Source organism: Ostrea edulis, chromosome 3, assembly GCF_947568905.1.
Source record: "Ostrea edulis chromosome 3, xbOstEdul1.1, whole genome shotgun sequence".
Classification (NCBI taxonomy): domain Eukaryota; kingdom Metazoa; phylum Mollusca; class Bivalvia; order Ostreida; family Ostreidae; genus Ostrea; species Ostrea edulis.
Window position 1 is genome coordinate 85,523,096 of NC_079166.1, and position 19,430 is coordinate 85,542,525.

General features: G+C 36.2%; 1 protein-coding gene across 1 annotated transcript in view; it reads left to right on the forward strand.

Moving 5' to 3' along the window:
• The window catches only part of LOC125676184 (SCO-spondin-like), a 52,429-nt gene extending 35,426 nt beyond the window's left edge, over positions 1 to 17,003 (forward strand). Inside the window, exons 16-26 of the mRNA XM_056159263.1 lie at positions 913 to 1,083; positions 4,634 to 4,804; positions 5,793 to 5,963; positions 7,586 to 7,756; positions 8,590 to 8,760; positions 9,787 to 9,954; positions 10,385 to 10,555; positions 12,117 to 12,287; positions 13,366 to 13,536; positions 14,039 to 14,209; positions 16,899 to 17,003. Of these exons, the coding sequence (XP_056015238.1) occupies positions 913 to 1,083; positions 4,634 to 4,804; positions 5,793 to 5,963; positions 7,586 to 7,756; positions 8,590 to 8,760; positions 9,787 to 9,954; positions 10,385 to 10,555; positions 12,117 to 12,287; positions 13,366 to 13,536; positions 14,039 to 14,209; positions 16,899 to 16,903 (1,712 nt within the window). The 3' untranslated portion in view covers positions 16,904 to 17,003. The remainder of the gene's footprint in view (positions 1 to 912; positions 1,084 to 4,633; positions 4,805 to 5,792; positions 5,964 to 7,585; positions 7,757 to 8,589; positions 8,761 to 9,786; positions 9,955 to 10,384; positions 10,556 to 12,116; positions 12,288 to 13,365; positions 13,537 to 14,038; positions 14,210 to 16,898) is intronic.
• The last annotated feature ends 2,427 nt before the right edge of the window (positions 17,004 to 19,430 follow it).

Genomic DNA, 19,430 nt, shown 5'->3' on the forward strand with positions numbered 1-19,430 from the left:
TGTTTTGTAGTTATAATATTCATCCAAGAATACTTTTATCTTCACTTGTACGCCATTTTAGGTCATGAGTTGGAGCATTTCATATGCAGATTTGAACACCTTATATTTTGTGCTCTCACATTGTTATCATCAAGGCATCATCATCGCTCATATTTGCACATTATTTTATCAACAGTCGATGGTGGCTGGAGTGATTGGTTCCTGCTCAATGACTGTAGTGCGGCTTGTGGCGTGGGACAACAAACATTTTTTAGAAGATGTGACGACCCTATCCCAGATTTAGGGGGGAGTTCGTGTACTGGAGTATCCATCAAACTGAAAGCTTGTAACGTTCACAAATGTCCAAGTTAGTCCTTGAAAATGTGTATTTTCTATATACATTGGAAATGCACCTATATTATTACTTTGATTATTGAAACTAACACGGCACGGATTTACAACGGTATAGAATTTTATTAGAATCTCAGAATAAACTAAAATTTAAGGAAATTCATGCGGATTCAATGATTGTCATCAATATCAAAAATCTTGACATAGCTCAATTCTTGGCGACATCAACTAACTTTTTAGTTAGACTCAGGATAAAATCTGGTTCTACCGGTATGTTCTAAAAGTGATGTTTCGATTTTCTGTTTCTCATTCAATCGTTCAACATTAAATCGATTTACTTTTGATACCAGTAAAATATTTACCTTGAAGAAGAATGAAACTGATATTTATTTTCCTGCCGAAAAGTTTGTTATGTGACTAACTGCAAAACGATGCATGTATTTTGAAGAGGGCGATAACATCCTCGTCTTTCTGTTCTATGCAAAAATACAGCATCCTTTTTCTTGTCGGGGTCTGTTTCTAACTTTTCATTCAATCAATGAAACTGTTGTTTTAATTTTAATGTGAACACATCTTCTAAAGCTGATGGAAACTGGGCTTCGTGGTCTACTTATGGAGTTTGCAGTATGACCTGTGGTGGAGGGGAACAACAAAGAACTCGATCTTGCACCAACCCCGCCCCCAAAGATGGTGGAGATAAATGTCCTGGTTCGTCGGTTTCATCACGAAGCTGTAACACTAACGGGTGTCCAGGTAAGTATTCAGAAATCTAAACATTTTCTCCATTACATCCTCAAACATAAACGTTAACTTCATCATTTTCCATCACTTGATCAAAGTAGATTTCAAGTCTAAAACTTATTTTAGAAAATTAATTTTCCTTCAAGGAAAATACAGTATCATTATATTCAAGCAATCGTCTTCTCAAATAGTGACAGTGAGCGTATTTCAGTACTCAGATATTGTTATGCATTTGTGACATTCATTCTAGTATACTTGCATCTTCACATTTACAGCATTTTGAGGTCATAACTTCAAACACTTAAGACGTATATTTGAAGACAAGTATTTTCTTTTCTAGAAGCATAGCCAGAAACATTGCCGGTTTGCTAATTTGCATAAATCGCTCTTTTGGTTTCTCAATAGGCAATGACCTAAAAAGGGATTGAAAAGTAAAATGTGAAGATATCGAAGAGAGATCAATGATATAATTCCCACAAGGAATTCATAATTAAGGGTAGGGTAAATACGGACCCCTGAAGATACCAAAGGTAAGGTTAGGTGCCTTGGAGAAGTATAAGTACCCAGTCGACCAGTCACGCCCGCAGTTAGCCTTATATCTTGGTCTTCTAAAAGGGCAATTCGTACCCAAATTTAATATGAAAAGAACGGCCGAACAATTGGTATAAAATACATCAGACATCATTTAACCTGATATGTTATATTTGTAAATTGGATCGTATTAATGACCATAGAACTATAAACGAGACTGTTGAAACTCCTGTAACATCAAATAATCTTAGTAACCTGCTCGATTTAAAAGTCTGATCATACGCAGAACATTTCATTTTTATGCTACATGCTTTCTATTTCTAAAATTCGAAAGAGAAAACGTTGCATTCACGAAGGAACGTCTGTTTTCCAAATATAGCAATAAGAATATACAAAAAATGAAGGTTTCCAAAACAATGGAAAACGCCACCCACAAATCATCATATTTTCAATTACAGTTCACAGAAAAAAAACCCACAATGCCACAAAACCAAAAGAAATCGTCCGCTCATTGTTAGGAGAATCCTAAAGTTATTTATACAAATTGTTCCATATATAAACTTGGATGTTTTTGGCATGGCTTAATTTCTTAAGGTTCCTCACTTGTTTGGAAATTATTTTTCACTAAAAGACCAAGGTGCAATACTACTGACTGATGAAGTAAGCGTATTTACTTATTATCCCAGGCCTTCCCTATGTGATATAAGATAACTCCATGAAACGCCCGTTGATATCAATCGTTTTCCCCAAATTTCAAAAAGCTAGGGGGAAAGGGGGAGGTTGATATATGTACCCATACTTAGTGAACGTCTTGTGATTGGTACGCTTTGCTTTTGCATTTGCTGTCTGACATCTAGTTGGGTACATTTAAAAGCAAACTTCACTGATTTTTGCAAAACAATTCAATTGTCCTAAATTACTTTGGTAATGGAAGGGGAAATACTATTGAAAAGGGGGGAGGGGGGTTCCATGCTGGTGTACTGCATTCTGAATTGTCAGTGAAGACCAAATAGTGATTTTAGCTCACCTGAGCTGAAAGTTCAAATAAGCTTTTCAATTGTTCTAAATTACTTTGGTAATGGAAGGGAAAATACTATTGAAAAGGGGGGAAGGGGGTTCCATGCTGGTGTACTGCATTCTGAATTGCCAGTGAAGACCAAATAGTGATTTTAGCTCACCTGAGCTGAAAGTTCAAATAAGCTTTTCTGATCGCCTGCTGTCCGTCGTCTGTCCGTCTGTACGGCTGTCCGTCTGTAAACTTTTTACATTTTCGACTACTCCAGCACCACTGGGCCAATTTCAACCAAACTTGGCCAAAAGCATCCTTGGGTTAAGGGCTTTCAAGTTTGTTCAAATAAAGGGTCATGCCCTCCTCAAAGGGGAGATAATCACAAATATGCAAAGATAGGGTGGGGTCATTTAAAAATCTTCTTCTCGAGAACCACTGGGCCAAAAAAGCTTATATTTACCTGAAAGCTTCCTGAGATAGTGCAGATTCAAGTTTGTTCAAATTATGACCCCGGTGGTTGGATGGGGCCACAATAGGGGATCAAAGTATTGCATACAAATATGTAGGAATTTTTTTTTAAATCTTCTCAAGTACCACTGAGCCAGAAAAGTTGAGATTTACATGATAGGTTCCTGATATAATGCAGATTCAAGTTTGTTTAAATCAATGCCCCCGGGGGTTGGATGGGGCCATAATAGGGCATCAAAGTTTTACATACACATATATAGGAAAAATCTTTTAAAATCTTCTTCTCAAGAACCACTGAGCCATAAAAGCTGAGATTTATATGAAAGCTTCCTGACATAATGCTGATTCAAGTTTGTTAAAATCATGGCCCCGGGGTTATGATGGGACCACAATAGGGGATCAAAGCTTTACATACAAATATATATGGAAAATCTTTGAAAATATTCTTCTCAAAAAACCACTGAGCCAGAAAAGCTGGTATTTACACGACAACTTTCTGAAACAGTGCAGATTTAAGTTTGTTTAAATCATGGCCCCCGGGGGTATGATGGGGCCACAATAGGGGATCAAAGTTTTGCATACAAATATATAGGGAAAACCTTTTAAAATCTTCTCAAGGACCACTGAGCCAGAAAAGCTGATATTTGCATTAAAGCTTTCTGAAATAGTGCAGATTTAAGTTTGTTCAAATCATAGCCCCCGGGGGTAGGATGGGGCCACAAGGGGGTCAAAGTTTTACATACAAATATAGGGACAATCTTTAAAAATCTTCTTCAGAACAACTGAGCCAGAAGAGCTGAGATTTACATGAAAGCTTTCTAACACAGTGCTGATTCAAGTTTGTTCAAATCATGTCCCCCGGGGATAGGTTGGGGCCACAATAGGGGATCAAAGTTTTAAATAGAAATATATAGAAAGAAAATATTTAAAAATCTTCTCAAGAACCATTGGGCCAAAGAAGTTGACATTTACATGAAAGCTTTATGACATAGTGCAGATTCAAGTTTGTAAAATCATGGCCTCAAGGGGTACATATGTAAGTTGTGGCCACAATAGGGACTAACGTTTTACATTCAAATATATATAGAAAGTCTTCAGATAAGCGTCAATGTGACTCAGGTGAGCGATGTGGCCCATGGGCCTCTTGTTTAAGATTCATTTCACCTTCTCCATCATGCAAGGTGAAGATAACGAACAGTGATCAATCTAATAACTCCTACAAGCAATACAAAATAGATAGTTGGGCAAACACGGACCCATGGACACACCAGAGGTGGGATCAGGTGCCTAGGAGGAGTAAGCATCCCCTGTTTCTAAATATCCAGCTTTGTATAAATCACGTATTCGTGATATTGTCATTGAAAGTTATATTCATTATGATGTCATGGCTCATAAATCCTAATTTTGAGGAAAGTATATTCCTAGCACTAGGGCTGTTCGCAAAACTCATCAAATAAATAAAGCATTAAATGGAATAATTTCTAGCAAAGATTTCGTTTTGCGATAATCCTCAACACCATTACCACTCATACGTACGCTTCATTTCATCGGCAGTTGACGGGGACTGGAGTGCATGGTCGGGGTATGGCACATGTAGTGTGAGTTGTGGCGTGGGACAAAAGCAAAGAACTAGAACCTGTTCCAATCCTACTCCTCAATACAATGGTAAACCATGTGTTGGAAACTCCGCCTCAGTGAAAAGCTGTAACATACAAACATGTCCAAGTAAGTACAAGAAAACATGTACATTCTCTTACATTTCAAAATTACACTTCAGTTGAAATCAATAATATCAGTACAAAACAAAAGAATATTTCGATTGGTAAAACTAGTTTGAAATAACTTTAGAGTGTAATCATTACCTTAATAGTGTCGTCCATATAATAAACGGAGACATGGTTTGATTTTGGGCTGTATCTACTCTTAGCAGGCTTGATAAAGTGAAATATGAAAAGGTGAAGGTGACAGCTATCAGTCTTGTAATTCCAATAAAGAATATAGATTAGGAGTAGGGTAAATATGGACCCCTGCACATACCAGAGTTCTTAAAGGTGCACGCATCATCTGTAGACCGGTTATACCGCTGTGAGTCGTCTATACTGATCAGGTAAATGGGTTTATCCGTAGTCAAAATCAGTATGTACTGAACGGTTTAACAATCGGTAGGAAATACGTTAGACAGCATTCGGCCTGGTAAGATATTGTATTTGAAAATAACATCATTACAACGACCATTGAATATGCAAAATGTTGACTTCAAACTAGGCAGTTGAAATCCTATTAAAATCAACTTCATTGTTAGAAGCTTGCCTCTATTGAAAGATTGATCATGTGTGGAACATGCTCTTGTATATTAAATCACCTGAGAGACATATAAACCATACATAAATATGGGACGTTAACCATAGAGAAGCCGGAGTCAAATTAACAAATTTGTATCTTCCTGAGTTTGCGTTTTGTTTCTTTTCTAATATTGAATAGTGTATCATTTAAATTCGTAGATACTTAACATCAATTTATTTTTTCCTGAAGCAGGTGCGAACTGCCTTCGATGTCATTATGGGGTTTGTTGTGTGACTCCTGGCGAAGGGACATATTAGACGAAAGAGGATAAAACCAGCATCACTTTTTAGCTAGGGGTTATTTCTCTATTTTTGTTTATCAACGAAGCTTTGGTTTAATGTTTTCTTGAATGAAATATATCTTCCTAAAGCTGATGGAAACTGGACTCCGTGGTCCGGCTATGGGGTTTGTAGCGTGACCTGTGGAGGAGGGAAACAAGAAAGATCTCGATCCTGCACCAATCCCGCCCCAAAAGATGGTGGAGATAAATGCCCTGGTTCCTCCGTTTCATCACGAAGCTGTAACACTAACAGGTGTCCAGGTAAGTACTCAGAAATCTAAACATTTTCCTTTTTTGTGTCAAGTCCTGGTGAATTGCGTCAAGTACATTTTCCCTCTTTTCCCGATTAAATCCTAAAAAAAATTGACATTAACTCGGTTCACTGTTCTTCACTTGAACAAAGTGAATTTCCAGTTTAGAACATTGTGACCAAAATTGAGCTTGCTTCAACAAAACTTTACAAGTATTAGCTTTGAGCAATCATTTAAAGAAGTGGTGATACTAAACATGCTCAATACTAAACTTTTGCCATGTATTTGAGATATGCATCGAAATATATAGGATCTCCAATGGTTTGAGGCTGAATATGACTATTATTTAACGAGTTTTTTTGTTTTCTATTCCTGAGCATTGGTGATGGGATAGAAAACACACAACGAGTCATATCTAGGCATACCCAGCCACAAACCATTGGGAGATTCTTTTTATCACATCTTTTATCCTAACAGACTTTTTTTCATAATACTGACCCAGTATTCTGTTTTGTTTACCTCAACCCAAACTTCATCTGTAACGTTAGCATTACGCTGCTACAAATAGTTCGTTGGAATATATATAAATGAATACTGACGGTCACAAAGATCATTTTTAAAAGAGAAAAAATGCATTTTGAACGTTTTACGTTGAAGTTGTGTGATTATTCATGATTAAAACGGTTGTCCAAATATGTGTCATAGATGACGCGCGGTCTTCATTTGGATTTGGTATGTGAATGTTGACGATGAATTTTCCACCATGCATATTATTTCCTGTGACATGGGGGGTATTGGTCCTTTCATTGTTAGATATGTTTGTGTTTCGTACATCTGTGTTTGTGATGCAATCTTTTGTGTGCAGTTGAATGTGGCGTATCCCGGGTTCATTTTGTGCAAGGAGTTGGAAAGTTGATATCTACTAGATAAATGGGTGAAAAAGGTCTTAGTATGTTCGCTTCCCAACGTGAACTATCCGGTTTTCTATCACTTTGAAAGATTTACACAGTATGACATGATCAGTATGACAGGGGGTGTCAATAAAACGGTTTTCATGTTGAGTTTTTAAGAAAAACGATTTCAGCTCATGACATGTAATGTGAGGTTTCTTTTTCTTTCAATGTATTTTTGTTCTCTTGATCATTAAGAATATTTTAAGATCGACACAAAACATGATCAGGACTTGTATGCAACGCTGAGTTGTTTTACTATTTCGAGACAATTATTAGGGTGGACAATGAAAATGAGAGGTCTGTTCCCTCGATCTTAACTAATTACTTCACATATATTCATTGTTTTCAAATTTTGAAGAATTTAATAACACCTGTGCCACTTTCACCAATTTTTACAATTTTGGGGGGAATTCTGTCACGCTGATCCAGTTTTTGTGCACCTTACGTCACGCGGTGTAGGTACACCTTCCTTGGAATAAGAATAATTTTTCATATGAGTGATATCCATCGGATAAAGGGGTAAATATGTGAGAGATACTTATATTTTATACAGATATACTTGTATTCATGACAATTTGAGGTCATGACTTCTCACATTTAAGACGCAAATTTAAACATATTTTATGCTCTCAAACGATTGTCACTAAAACAGTACTAGTACACATTATTTCATCGACAGTAAACGGAGGCTGGAGTGAATGGCTATCGTTTGACGACTGTACTGCGACTTGTGGCGGAGGGCAACAAAAAATATATAGAAGCTGTTCCAATCCTTCTCCTGAGTATGGTGGAAAATCATGTACTGGAGACTCCACCTCCGTGCTAAGTTGTAACACTCGGAAATGTCCAAGTTAGTTGTAGAAAATGTGTATTTAAGAGTTCGAAAATGACTTTACTTTATTATTCTGATAAGTAGACTTATCATGGCTTGAGCATACAGTACTTTAAAATGTTATTAGTGAAAGGTGAAGATAACGAACAGTGATCAATCTCATAACTCCTATAAATGTTAATATAACGAACAGTGGTCAATCTCACAACTCCTATAAATGTTAATATAACGAACAGTGGTCAATCTCATAACTCCTATAAAGGTGAAGATAACGAACAGTGATCAATCTCATAACTCCTATAAAGGTGAAGATAACGAACAGTGATCAATCTCATAACTCCTATAAAGGTGAAGATAACGAACAGTGATCAATCTCGTAAACTCCTATAAAGGTGAAGATAACGAACAGTGTTCAATCTCATAACTCCTATAAAGGTGAAGATAACGAACAGTCTCATAACTCCTGTTAGTATCCTATTAGTATCTCAGAATATCCCAAATTTGATAAAATGCATACTTATTCCATGATTGTCGTCAAAGAAACGTTTATGTTTTCATGGATCTCTCGTCCAGAAATGATATCTTGATTTTCTGTTTGACCCTTTATTAGTTCAATAATGGAATCGGTTTACTGTTGCTATAATAGAATACATGTCTTTTTCCTGAAGCTGACGGGAAGTGATATTTGTTTTTTATGTTGTGACTACCGGGAAAAGTACAATTTGGAGAAAGATAAAATCCTTGTCTATCTACTCTATGCAAAAATCCAGCTTCACTTGTTGGTAGCAGTCTCTTTCTCAAACACATCTGTTGGATTAATATATATTAGAATATAACTTTTCCTCCAAAAGCTGATGGAAACTGGGGTTCGTGGTCCAGTTATGGGGATTGTAGTGTGACCTGTGGCGGAGGTAAACGAGAAAGATCTCGGTCCTGTACCAATCCCGCTCCAAAAGATGGTGGAGAAGACTGTCCTGGCTCGTCGGTTTCATCCCAAACCTGTAATACTAATGGGTGTCCAGGTAAGACTTCAGAAAGCTACACGTTTTATCCTTTACTGCAATATTCTGTAACCACTTGACCATTTATATAAGGCACAGACTGTCATCGATTTCTTTTAATTAGTAATGTAAAATCATCCTAATTTACACGTGCATGTCATTCAGGTCACAAAAGAGGAAAAGTTCACATTCTCATTCAAACATACTTGGTCTAGTTTGATTTCTTATAGAGTAATTACGAAATAATGTTTTAAACTTATTTTATTATTTAGTTTGATATTTAATTAATGGTTTAAATATTTCTATCATGATACGGTAAAAATAGCTAATTTTAGATAAATTCGTATGATGGATCAATTTTATAACTCCTAAAAGTAATACAAAATAGAGAGAGTAGGTAGACTTCTTAAAAGCATCACATAGTTGATTCTCTATCACGAATACTTCAGTTTATTTTTATTTCATCTGAATTCCTGTACTGTTGTCTCTATGATGGATATATTCTAAAGCAACTCGGACATTTCTGTTCTTGAATCGAGTTTTTCTCTTAAATAAAAATAGGATCAGTTTTGTCGCTTGGTATAAAAACACAATTTCTAAACTATTCATAATGTTTTGCATTGCATTTTTGTGCAAGAACTACCAAAGTTTAGAAAATATCCTAATCTTATCACAAAATAAGTCTCCATAGTACTATGGTCAGTATCATCCTGAACATATTATATAAATGTCTTTTGATTCGAGTTTTGTGAAAATCGGTGACTATGCGTGCAGAAGTTTTTTAATGGTTAGAGAGAATGACTCCGAAATACTAGAACATTAGAACATAGAATTGTTCATCACAAATTGGATTTCTAGTCTAACTATTTTTCAAATATGCATTTTGCTTCGACGGAAAAGTATAATCATTAGCTTTGAGCAATCGTTTTAAGAAATGGAGACAGTAAACATATATCAAATGTTGTTATGCACACCATGTGCTGTTTGGAAAACGATAGACACTAAGAGACCATTACCGCTCATATGTACACATTATTTCATCAACAGTCGATGGGGGATGGAGTGCATGGTCGGAGTATGATAGCTGTACTGTGACCTGTGGCGGGGGACAACAAACAAGATATAGAAGCTGTTCCAACCCTCCTGCATATGGAGGAAATCTATGTATAGGGCCCTCCACCTCAGTCAAAAGCTGTAAAACCCACAAATGTCCAAGTAAGTCCTTGAAAATTCAAAATTGTACTTTACCCTAAACGAATAATATTTGTAGGAAATGGTTACCTTCAATGATAAACTCTTATGACGTGACTTTACGGTACTTCATAATCCATCAGTATCTCAAAATTTTCAAAATGTGGGGAAATTCCTACTTATCATATGATTGACGTCAATAGAATAAGTATTGATATGGTTTGATGTTGGTCTGCACCTACTCGTAGCATACCAAAGCTGACGAGAACTGACATTGTTTTTCTGCTTTAGGGTTTTTAGTGTGATTTCTGAGGTATAAAATGCATGTCTATTTATTCCATGTTAAAGTTCGGTGTTGAATGTTTTTAAGGGGAGGGTTGTATTTTTCTTTTTTGTTTAATTGATGAAGCTGTTAGTGCAAAAAAACATTTCAATACAATATTTACTCGTACAGCTGATGGAAACTGGGCTTCGTGGTCTAGCTATGGACCTTGCAGTGTGACCTGTGGCGGAGGGAAACAAGAAAGATCTCGATCCTGCTCCAACCCCGCCCCAAAAGATGGTGGAGATAAATGTCCTGGTTCCTCCGTTTCATCACGAAGCTGTAATACTAACGGGTGTCCAGGTAAGTACTCAGAAAGCTACACGTTTTATCCATTTCCACGAATAAATCCTAAAATTTAAACTTGAACTCATTGTGCATCACGTAATCAAATTAGATTTCAAGTGGATACTTGTTTTCGAAAATTAATTTTGGTACAACAAGAATAGATTACCATTGTCTTTAAGCAATCATTTTTAGAACTAGTGATATTAAATGTACTTTAATACCCAAATGTTGTTATGCGGTTGTGTAATTCGTACAAGTATGTCTCTATCGTTTCATTTGCGGCTTCTCGAGGTCATTACTTAAAGTATTTCAAACATATGGCTTGTAGTCTTAAACGATCGTCACCGGGAGAGCATTACCGATTATGAAAACCTGAAGATAACGAACCAGCATCAACCTCACAATTCCCACAAAGAATACAAAATCGATTCAAGAACAGACATGGCGGGGTTGCTTATGTTATCTATCATAGAGACAGTAGTACATAAGATAATTGAAAAAAGATGTATAAAATGTATAAAAAAAAAAAAAAAAAATTAAAAAAAAAAAATCCAAAATAGGAAGGCACGTTTAAAGTATCACATGTACATCTTCAATGTTTTTATAACATCTGATATGTACAAGGTCTGAAAAATGTTAAATAAAAGCTGTGAGAGGACTTGGTAATACACAAAGTAAGTACCATGCTTAAAAATGACGACGTCCAACTACATCATGTACATGTTTAATTTTTCAAAGAAGGTTTGATCACTTCCGAAAAGACACATGCAAATCTTCAAGGCATCCATTACAGCTGTACAAGGTCTGAAGGATGTTACCTAAAGGCTGTAAGAGGTCTTGATTACAAAAATGGGTAACGTCTATTCAAGACATGCTTTAGAAATGACTAAGTTCAACTACACGTGATTTTTTTCAAACAAATGTCTGATCACGTTGTAAAAGACTCATGTACATCTTCAATGTATCCATAACAACTATACGTTTGAGGAACGTCAAGTAAGAAGTGTGAGAGGAGTTGATTACACAAAATAGGTACCGTCTATTCAAGAAATGCTTGAAATGACTAAGTTCAACTATAGGTAAATTTTTCGAAAAATGTGTGGTCACTTTCGTAGAGGCACATTCACATCTTCAATGTATCTATAACAATTGAACAAAGTTTGCGGAATATCAAGTTAGAGGTGTGAGAGGATTTGATTACACACTCTAGGTACACTCTAGGTACATGTACCCTATTACAGAAACGGAAGCCCGCCTGACATTCACCATTCTGTAAGTTATTTGCACGTCGTACAACCCGGCCAAAAATTAAGAGTAGGACAAACACAGACCCCTGGACATGTCAGAAGTGGGATTCGGTGCATAGGAGGAATAAGCATCTCCTGTTGACAGGTCATACCCACTGTAGGGTGACTGTTCATCATCCGCAGAACATACTCTCGCGTATCAAATCATTTGAGAGACATAAACACCATATGCAGCTGAGAATAAAATATTGGAGAAGCAGAACAGAATTTGAGTTGTCAGTTGGTCTTTAACATCAATGTTCAATCTCTACGCATTATTTCATCGACAGTTGATGGAGGCTGGAGTGTATGGTCACCTTTCGATACCTGCACTGTGACGTGTGGTGGGGGAGAACAAACAAGATATAGAAGCTGCGCCAACCCTCCACCTCACTATGGCGGAAAGTCGTGTAGTGGAGACTCCGCCTCAGTACAAAGCTGTAACACTCGGAAATGTCCAAGTAAGTCCAACATGTAGAAAACGTGTATTTTCTATCAGAATTAGAATTGAACTTTAGTTTAATAGAATAATGCATGTAACAAGACTAATTTGATTATTAAAACTCTTGTGCCATGACTTCAGTATTTAATAATATTATCAGTATCTCAGACTTTGCGAAATCCAAACTTATGCAATGATTGTCGTCTATGAAATACGTGTTGGCATCCTTTGATTATGGTTTGCATCTACTCTTAACATTCCAAAGAGAAATATATTATTCAGGAAAATTCGAGACTAAATCTGTATCCGTGTTTCAAATTTGATATTCTGGTTTTCCGTTTCTCATTTAATTGATCAATTATTGAATCGGTTTATTGTTGATATTAATTTGGCTCCACTTTTTTGGCACGCTGTTTTTGGCTATATTTAGCTCTAAAACTTCATAGTTATTTCGGATTTCAAACATTTCGGTTGAGCATCACTGAAGAGACATTATTTGTCGAAATGCGCATCTGGTGCATCAAAATTGGTACCGTATAAGTTTTACATTATGACCCCTGGGTCGAGGCCTCTGCTGGTGGACTGTTAGTCCCCGAGGGTCTCTACAGCCCAGTAGCTAAGTACTTCGTTACTAGCTTGAAAATACGGATGTATATTTAATTACTGTTATAAAATTTAGAAATTCATTTCAAAATTAAGGATTATCTCCCTCATGCATAGCTTTTATCCTTGGACGAATTTGGCTCCACTTTTTGGCACGCTATTTCGGATTTCAAACATTTCGGTTGAGCATCACTGAAGAGACATTATTTATCGAAATGCCCATCTGGTGCATCAAAATTGGTACCGTATAAGTTTTACATTAATATAATATTTATTTTCCTGAAGCTGGCGGGAACTGACACTCGTTATCCTTCAATTGGGTTTGTAGTGGGACTTCTAAGAAAGAACCTTGGGGTGGGGTTAAAAACCTTGTATTTCTATTCCATATTAACGTCCAATATACGATTTTGCAGAGGGTGTCTATTTTTATCAATTTGTCAAGAAATGAAACCATTAGTTTAAAGTGTATTTCAATGTAATATATCGTCCTAAAGCTGACGGAAACTGGGCTTCGTGGTCCAACTATGGGCCTTGCAGTTTAACTTGTGGTGGAGGGACACAAGAAAGATCTCGATCCTGCACCAACCCCGCCCCAAAAGATGATGGCGAAGACTGTCCTGGCTGTTCCGTTTCATCGCAAAGCTGTAACACTAACGGATGTCCAGGTAAGTTTTCAGAGATGCCCATTTTATCTCAAACATAAACGTTAACTTACCTCATTGTCCACCGCCGGATCAACACATATTTGGAGCGGATACTGTGTATGAATTTTCATTCGTTACAACTTTATTTCGCAATTCACCAGTGATAAACTGTTTTGACGCGACCATTTTTACGATCGAGATTGTCTTATCCAAAATGAAGGAGACATTGAAAGATTGGTTTGTGGTGAAAAGTTTTTGCAAGGAAGATTTCGCGAATCTCGCAAACAATTTCTCGCTTGCGAATTCAAGTTAGTTTACAGTGCATGTGTAGCTTTTTTTCCCCGAAAATTGAATTTCGTTTAAATGGTGACAGTAAACGTTCTTCAATACTCAAAGATATCCAAGTATATTTGTATCTTCCCATTTACAACATTAGAAGGTCATGATTACAAGCAGATTTTTTTTTTGTTCTCAAACAATTCTCACCATTACTATTCATATGTACACATTATTGCATCCACAGTCGATGGAGGCTGGAGTGAATGGTCATCATTCGATGCCTGTACTGTGACCTGTGGTGGGGGAGAACAAACAAGATATAGATGTTGTTCCAATCCTCCTCCTGAGTATGGGGGAAAACCATGTACTGGGCCCTCCACGTCAGTACAAATCTGCAACACCCGCGTGTGTCCAAGTAAGTCCTTGAAAGTGTGTATTTTCCATTAGAGTATAAAACTGCAGTTTAAAGGAAGAAATGAATAATACCCAAGAATGGGAGAAAATCGTGTAGTGGAAGCTGCACTTCAATGCACAGCTGTAACAACGTCTTGTGTCCTTGAAAATGTGCATTTTCTATTTTCTATCACACTCATAATTTAAAACTGCTCTTAGGTTTCAATGAGTAATATCTAATTAAACAAAACACGATTAGCTTTTCCAGTTATTTAGTAATCACGCTACCGACTTCAATTGTTATCATTATCTTTACATTTCCAACATTTCTGAAAATTCACATTTATTCAATGATCATCCTTAATGAGAAAGTGAAGATAACGAACATTGATAAATCTCATAAATCCCATAAAGAATACAAAATTAAGAGTAGAGCAAACACTGACTCCTGAACATTCCAGAGGTCGGCTCGGGTGTCGAGGGTGAGTAAGCATTCCCCGTCGACCGATCACACCCGCCGTGAGTCATATAGCTTGATCAGGTAAACACGTCAGACAGCAGCATTTGACCTGATGACAGGTTGTTTTGAACAATCATGATTCAATAAGATAAATATCCTAATTTCTCCATCGTTGATTTTAGTTAGATTGTCGTATTCTAAATTCTTGATAAGAATTATTTATCTGGGAAAGTGGAATCGTAATCTCATTGTTCCCAATTAAGCTTTGAGCATTAATATTCTGATTCTCATGGACCATGTTTACATAAAATATACTTTCGGGGCGATGTTTTAGCCAATGTGAACAATTTAGCAAGTACCATTCTCCCAGGCTGGGATAAATTTGATGCCATTTTGCCCTGTACATTACTACATGTAAAACGTATTCGGTATCAATTTTGATGCACCAGATGCGCATTTCGACAAATGATGTCTCTTCAGTGATGTTCAACCAAAATGTTTGAAAATCGAAATAAAAATAAACTTGCTAGAGCTATTTTAGGGAACAACAGAGTGCCAAAAAGGTGGAGTTAAATTCGCCTAAGGATAAGAGCTATGCATGAGGAAGATAATCCTTAATTTTGAAATGAATTCCTCAATTTTATCACAGCATTTTGTTTTTCTGAGACGGCAAAGGACATATGTTCAACAATTGCGCTGAATGAGTCAATTTGAAATGTATTTTATCAAAGTTATTTGGTTTCCCTTCAGTAACGCTAGCTTTCAATACCCCCCCCCCCCCCCCCCGAGGCATTATATATAACTGTAGAAGAATAAGAAGCTATATATATGTAATGTATATACCACCTCCGGTATGTCCAAGGGTTAGTGATTGTCCTTATTTATGGTTGATCACTGTTCATTATTAAATGTATCACTAAGTCTTGTTCATATCATAAGATTGAACACCGTTCGTTATCTTCACCTTTGATATACAACTTCTCTCCTAGTTTTCCTTTCACAAAACTCGCGCATCGGGCATTAAAAATTTACTCTTTCTTATCTACTAAACAGACAACATCAGCCTGGATGTATATCGTGTGACTGCCTATTAACTATACATCACACTCTTTTGAAATGCAGTGGATTTTACACCTATGTGGATACAAAATAAACTTTTAAATAATGTGCAATCAATGCAAGAATTTGTTTTACAAATATTGACAATCATATCCTACAATATTTACAAGAATGCCATTTTTACAGAAAATTTTTAATACCTTTATAATACAGCTGTTCATATACATGAAATGATCTGTATTTTTACCTGTGATAAAGATCCCTCCCTGTTCAAAGGCCATGAGCGCCGAACATAGGCCTAAATTTTGCAGACCTTCACTGGTAATGATTACGTCTCCGTTTGAGTGAAAAATTCTCAACCGTAACGTTAAACAATATACAATCAAGCATTTCGCTGATTTTCGAAAAAAAAAAAGAGTAGGCTAAATCCAATACTCACAACCAAACATATTTCAGCTAGTCAACCGTCGTAAAATGGCTGAAATATTGCCAAAACGGCGTAAAACAGCAATCAATCAATTAATCTTTCACAAAACTCGTCTTTTCACTTAATAACAATGACATAAATGTGATTTTATTAGACTCTAGTTACCCTGAAATCTAGGTTGGAGTCCATCATTCTGTCACAAAATTACACCATCGGGTAATCTGAGGAAATGGGATACCATCAAGACTCCGAGAGGGTTTCCAATGTTAGTGACTGTATCGATTCCACGACTCGTTATTTTGACAATAAATACATGTAATTTCCATACAATTTTAAAATACCGTAAACTTCATAATTGACCAGGAAAAACCCGATACAGATATATTGTCCATATTTAGATTTGCTTGAAAAGTGCTGGGGTAAAATCCTAAATTATTTGGTAAAAAATCCACTATGAAAAGGAAACGAATCTTCCCCTAAAAGCTTTCAATTCCCTGGTGAAAAGGTGAAGATAACGAACAGTGATCAATCTCATAACTCCTATCAAGATGAAGATAACGAACAGTGATCAATCTCTTAACTCCTATAAAGGTGAAGATAACGAACAGAGATCAATCTCTTAACTCCTATAAAGAATGCATAATAGAAAAATAAGGAGTAAAATTCACTTCCTGTTCGAGGTCAACAGGGTGGAAGGAGGGGTTATTTTGCACTTGAGCAAACATAAATTTACAGGAATCATAATTTTTTCCATCTCTTTCACAGAGTGATCCAAAACGGTCCCAGAGGAACGAAACGCTGTACTATTTTGAGGAGCAGTGCATCTGAATATGTAAAGATATGAAAATATTAAAGTGTTTCGGAAACGTTTTCTTTATTGTCGTTATGTATTTCTTTCAAAATGAAAGGTACATTTATCTAATCACAGGTCTTAATGACGAAACAAATAGAATTATACCGGGCAGTATAAGAGGGAACTTATACTGCCTCGCTAGAGAGTTAGCTTTTCTAGTGATGTGGTAGAGTTTTTCTCTTGATCACACAAGTTAAGCAACGGCAAGCGTGATCAGTAACTTGGCTAGGTGACCGCTACAGGTTACAGAATTTCCTTCACGTCATTACATTACCCAGAAACATCGTACACGGATGTTGTATTACAGAAAGAAATTTATGCATCTAAAGCAACTAAAATAGAATTCTTTCTGATTTATTTCAACCATGAGAAGAGGGAAAAGAATGAACAGTGAATCGTACATCGAACAACCTTGAATCTGTACTATCTAATGTTGCTGGCATATTGATATGAAAAACCATATCCCTGAAGAAAAGAACACTTAATAACTTTTTCATATATTTCCATGTGAAAAGTTTATCCTGTATTGTGGCCCATCGCATTCAAAGGGGCATTGATTTCAACAAAACTGAATCTTCACTATCTGATAATGCTTGCTTATATACATGATTGACTAACCATGGCCTAATTTTCCATGTGGTAAACATTTTAAAGTTATTTACTGGATATTCTCAATTCCGTCTTGTGGTCTAAACCTACATCCGGAAGCCGTATATTAAAAAATTGAATCAGCACTTCTTGAGGATGCTTGCAGATTAATACGACCAATGATGACCCTATCTTGGTCTTGATGCAAGGTGAAGATAACGAACAGTGATCAATCTCATAATTCCTATAAGCAATACAAAATAGAGAGTTGGGTAAACACGGACCCCTGGCCCCAGGATCATGTAACAAACTCAGACTTAAGTCAAAATTTCAATCACATGTAAAACATTCATTACTTATGAACTGAAACTCTTAATTTGCAGACACTAGAAATTCAATGAAACAATATTGAATAGCAATTTTATTTTGGAATGATCGACTTCTCAATCATTTTATCACAATATTCAGATTTTGACTTAAGCTTAAGATGTTTCATGATCCTGGGGCCTGGACACACCAGAGGTGGGATCAGGTGCCTAGGAGGAGTAAGCATCCCCTGTTGACCGGTCACACCCGCCGTGAGCCCTATATCCTGATCAGGTAAACGGAGTTATCCGCAGTCAAAATCAGTCTCTATGGTGGGCTTTTCCTACCTCAGTAAATGTCAACATTTCTGGTCCAGTCTTGTGAAGATGATTTCAAAAATGTTTGTTATATATCCCTGTGTAAAACTTTATTCCCATAACGTGGCTCCATTCTCTTCCAAAGGATCATGATTTATGCAAACGTGAATTCAATCTACCTGTGAGTTTTTCATATTAATTTGATCAATCAATATAGTGATATGTTTTCCAAATCTGAATAAGCTGGAAAATATACAACCACATTTATTTTTATCCTCCCCCTAAAAAAACCACATTTTGTTCCTATTTGATTGAACTAAATATCAGTACTCACAAATTACACCAAAATATAAGTACCCACAAATTACACCTAAATATCTATAAGTACCAACAAATTACACCTAAATATCAGAAACCACAAATTACACCTATATATCAGTACCCACAAATTACACCTACTAAATATCAGTACCTAAAACTTACACCTAAATATTAGTATCCACAAATTACACCTAAATATCAGTACCCACAAATTACACCTAAATATCAGTACCCACAAATTACACCTACTAAATATCAGTACCCACAAACTACACGTAAATATCTGTAACCACAAATTACACCTAAATATCAGTACCTCCCCCCCCCCCCCAAATTACACCTACATATCAGTACCCACAAAGTACAATTAAATATCAATACCCACAAATTACACCTAAATATCAATACTCACAAATTACACTTAAATATCAGTACACACAAATTACACCTAAGTATCAGTACCCACAAATTACACCTAGATATCAGTACCCACAAATTACACCTAAATATCAGTACCCACAAATTACACCTAAATATCAGTACCCACAAATTACACCTAAATATCAGTACCAACAAATTACAGTTAAACATCAGTACCCGCAAATTACACCTAAATATCAGTACCCACAAATTACACCTACTAGATATCACTACCCACAAATTACACCAACTAAATATCAGTACCCAGAAATGACACCTTCTAAATATCAGTACCTACAAATTACACCGAAATATCAATACCCACAAATTACACTTAAATATCAGTACCCACAAATTACACCTGAAAATCAGTACCCACAAATCACAACTAAATATCAGTACTCACAAATTACACCTAAACATCAGTACTCACAAATTACACCTACATATCAGTACCCACAAATTACACCTAAATATCAGTACCCACAAATT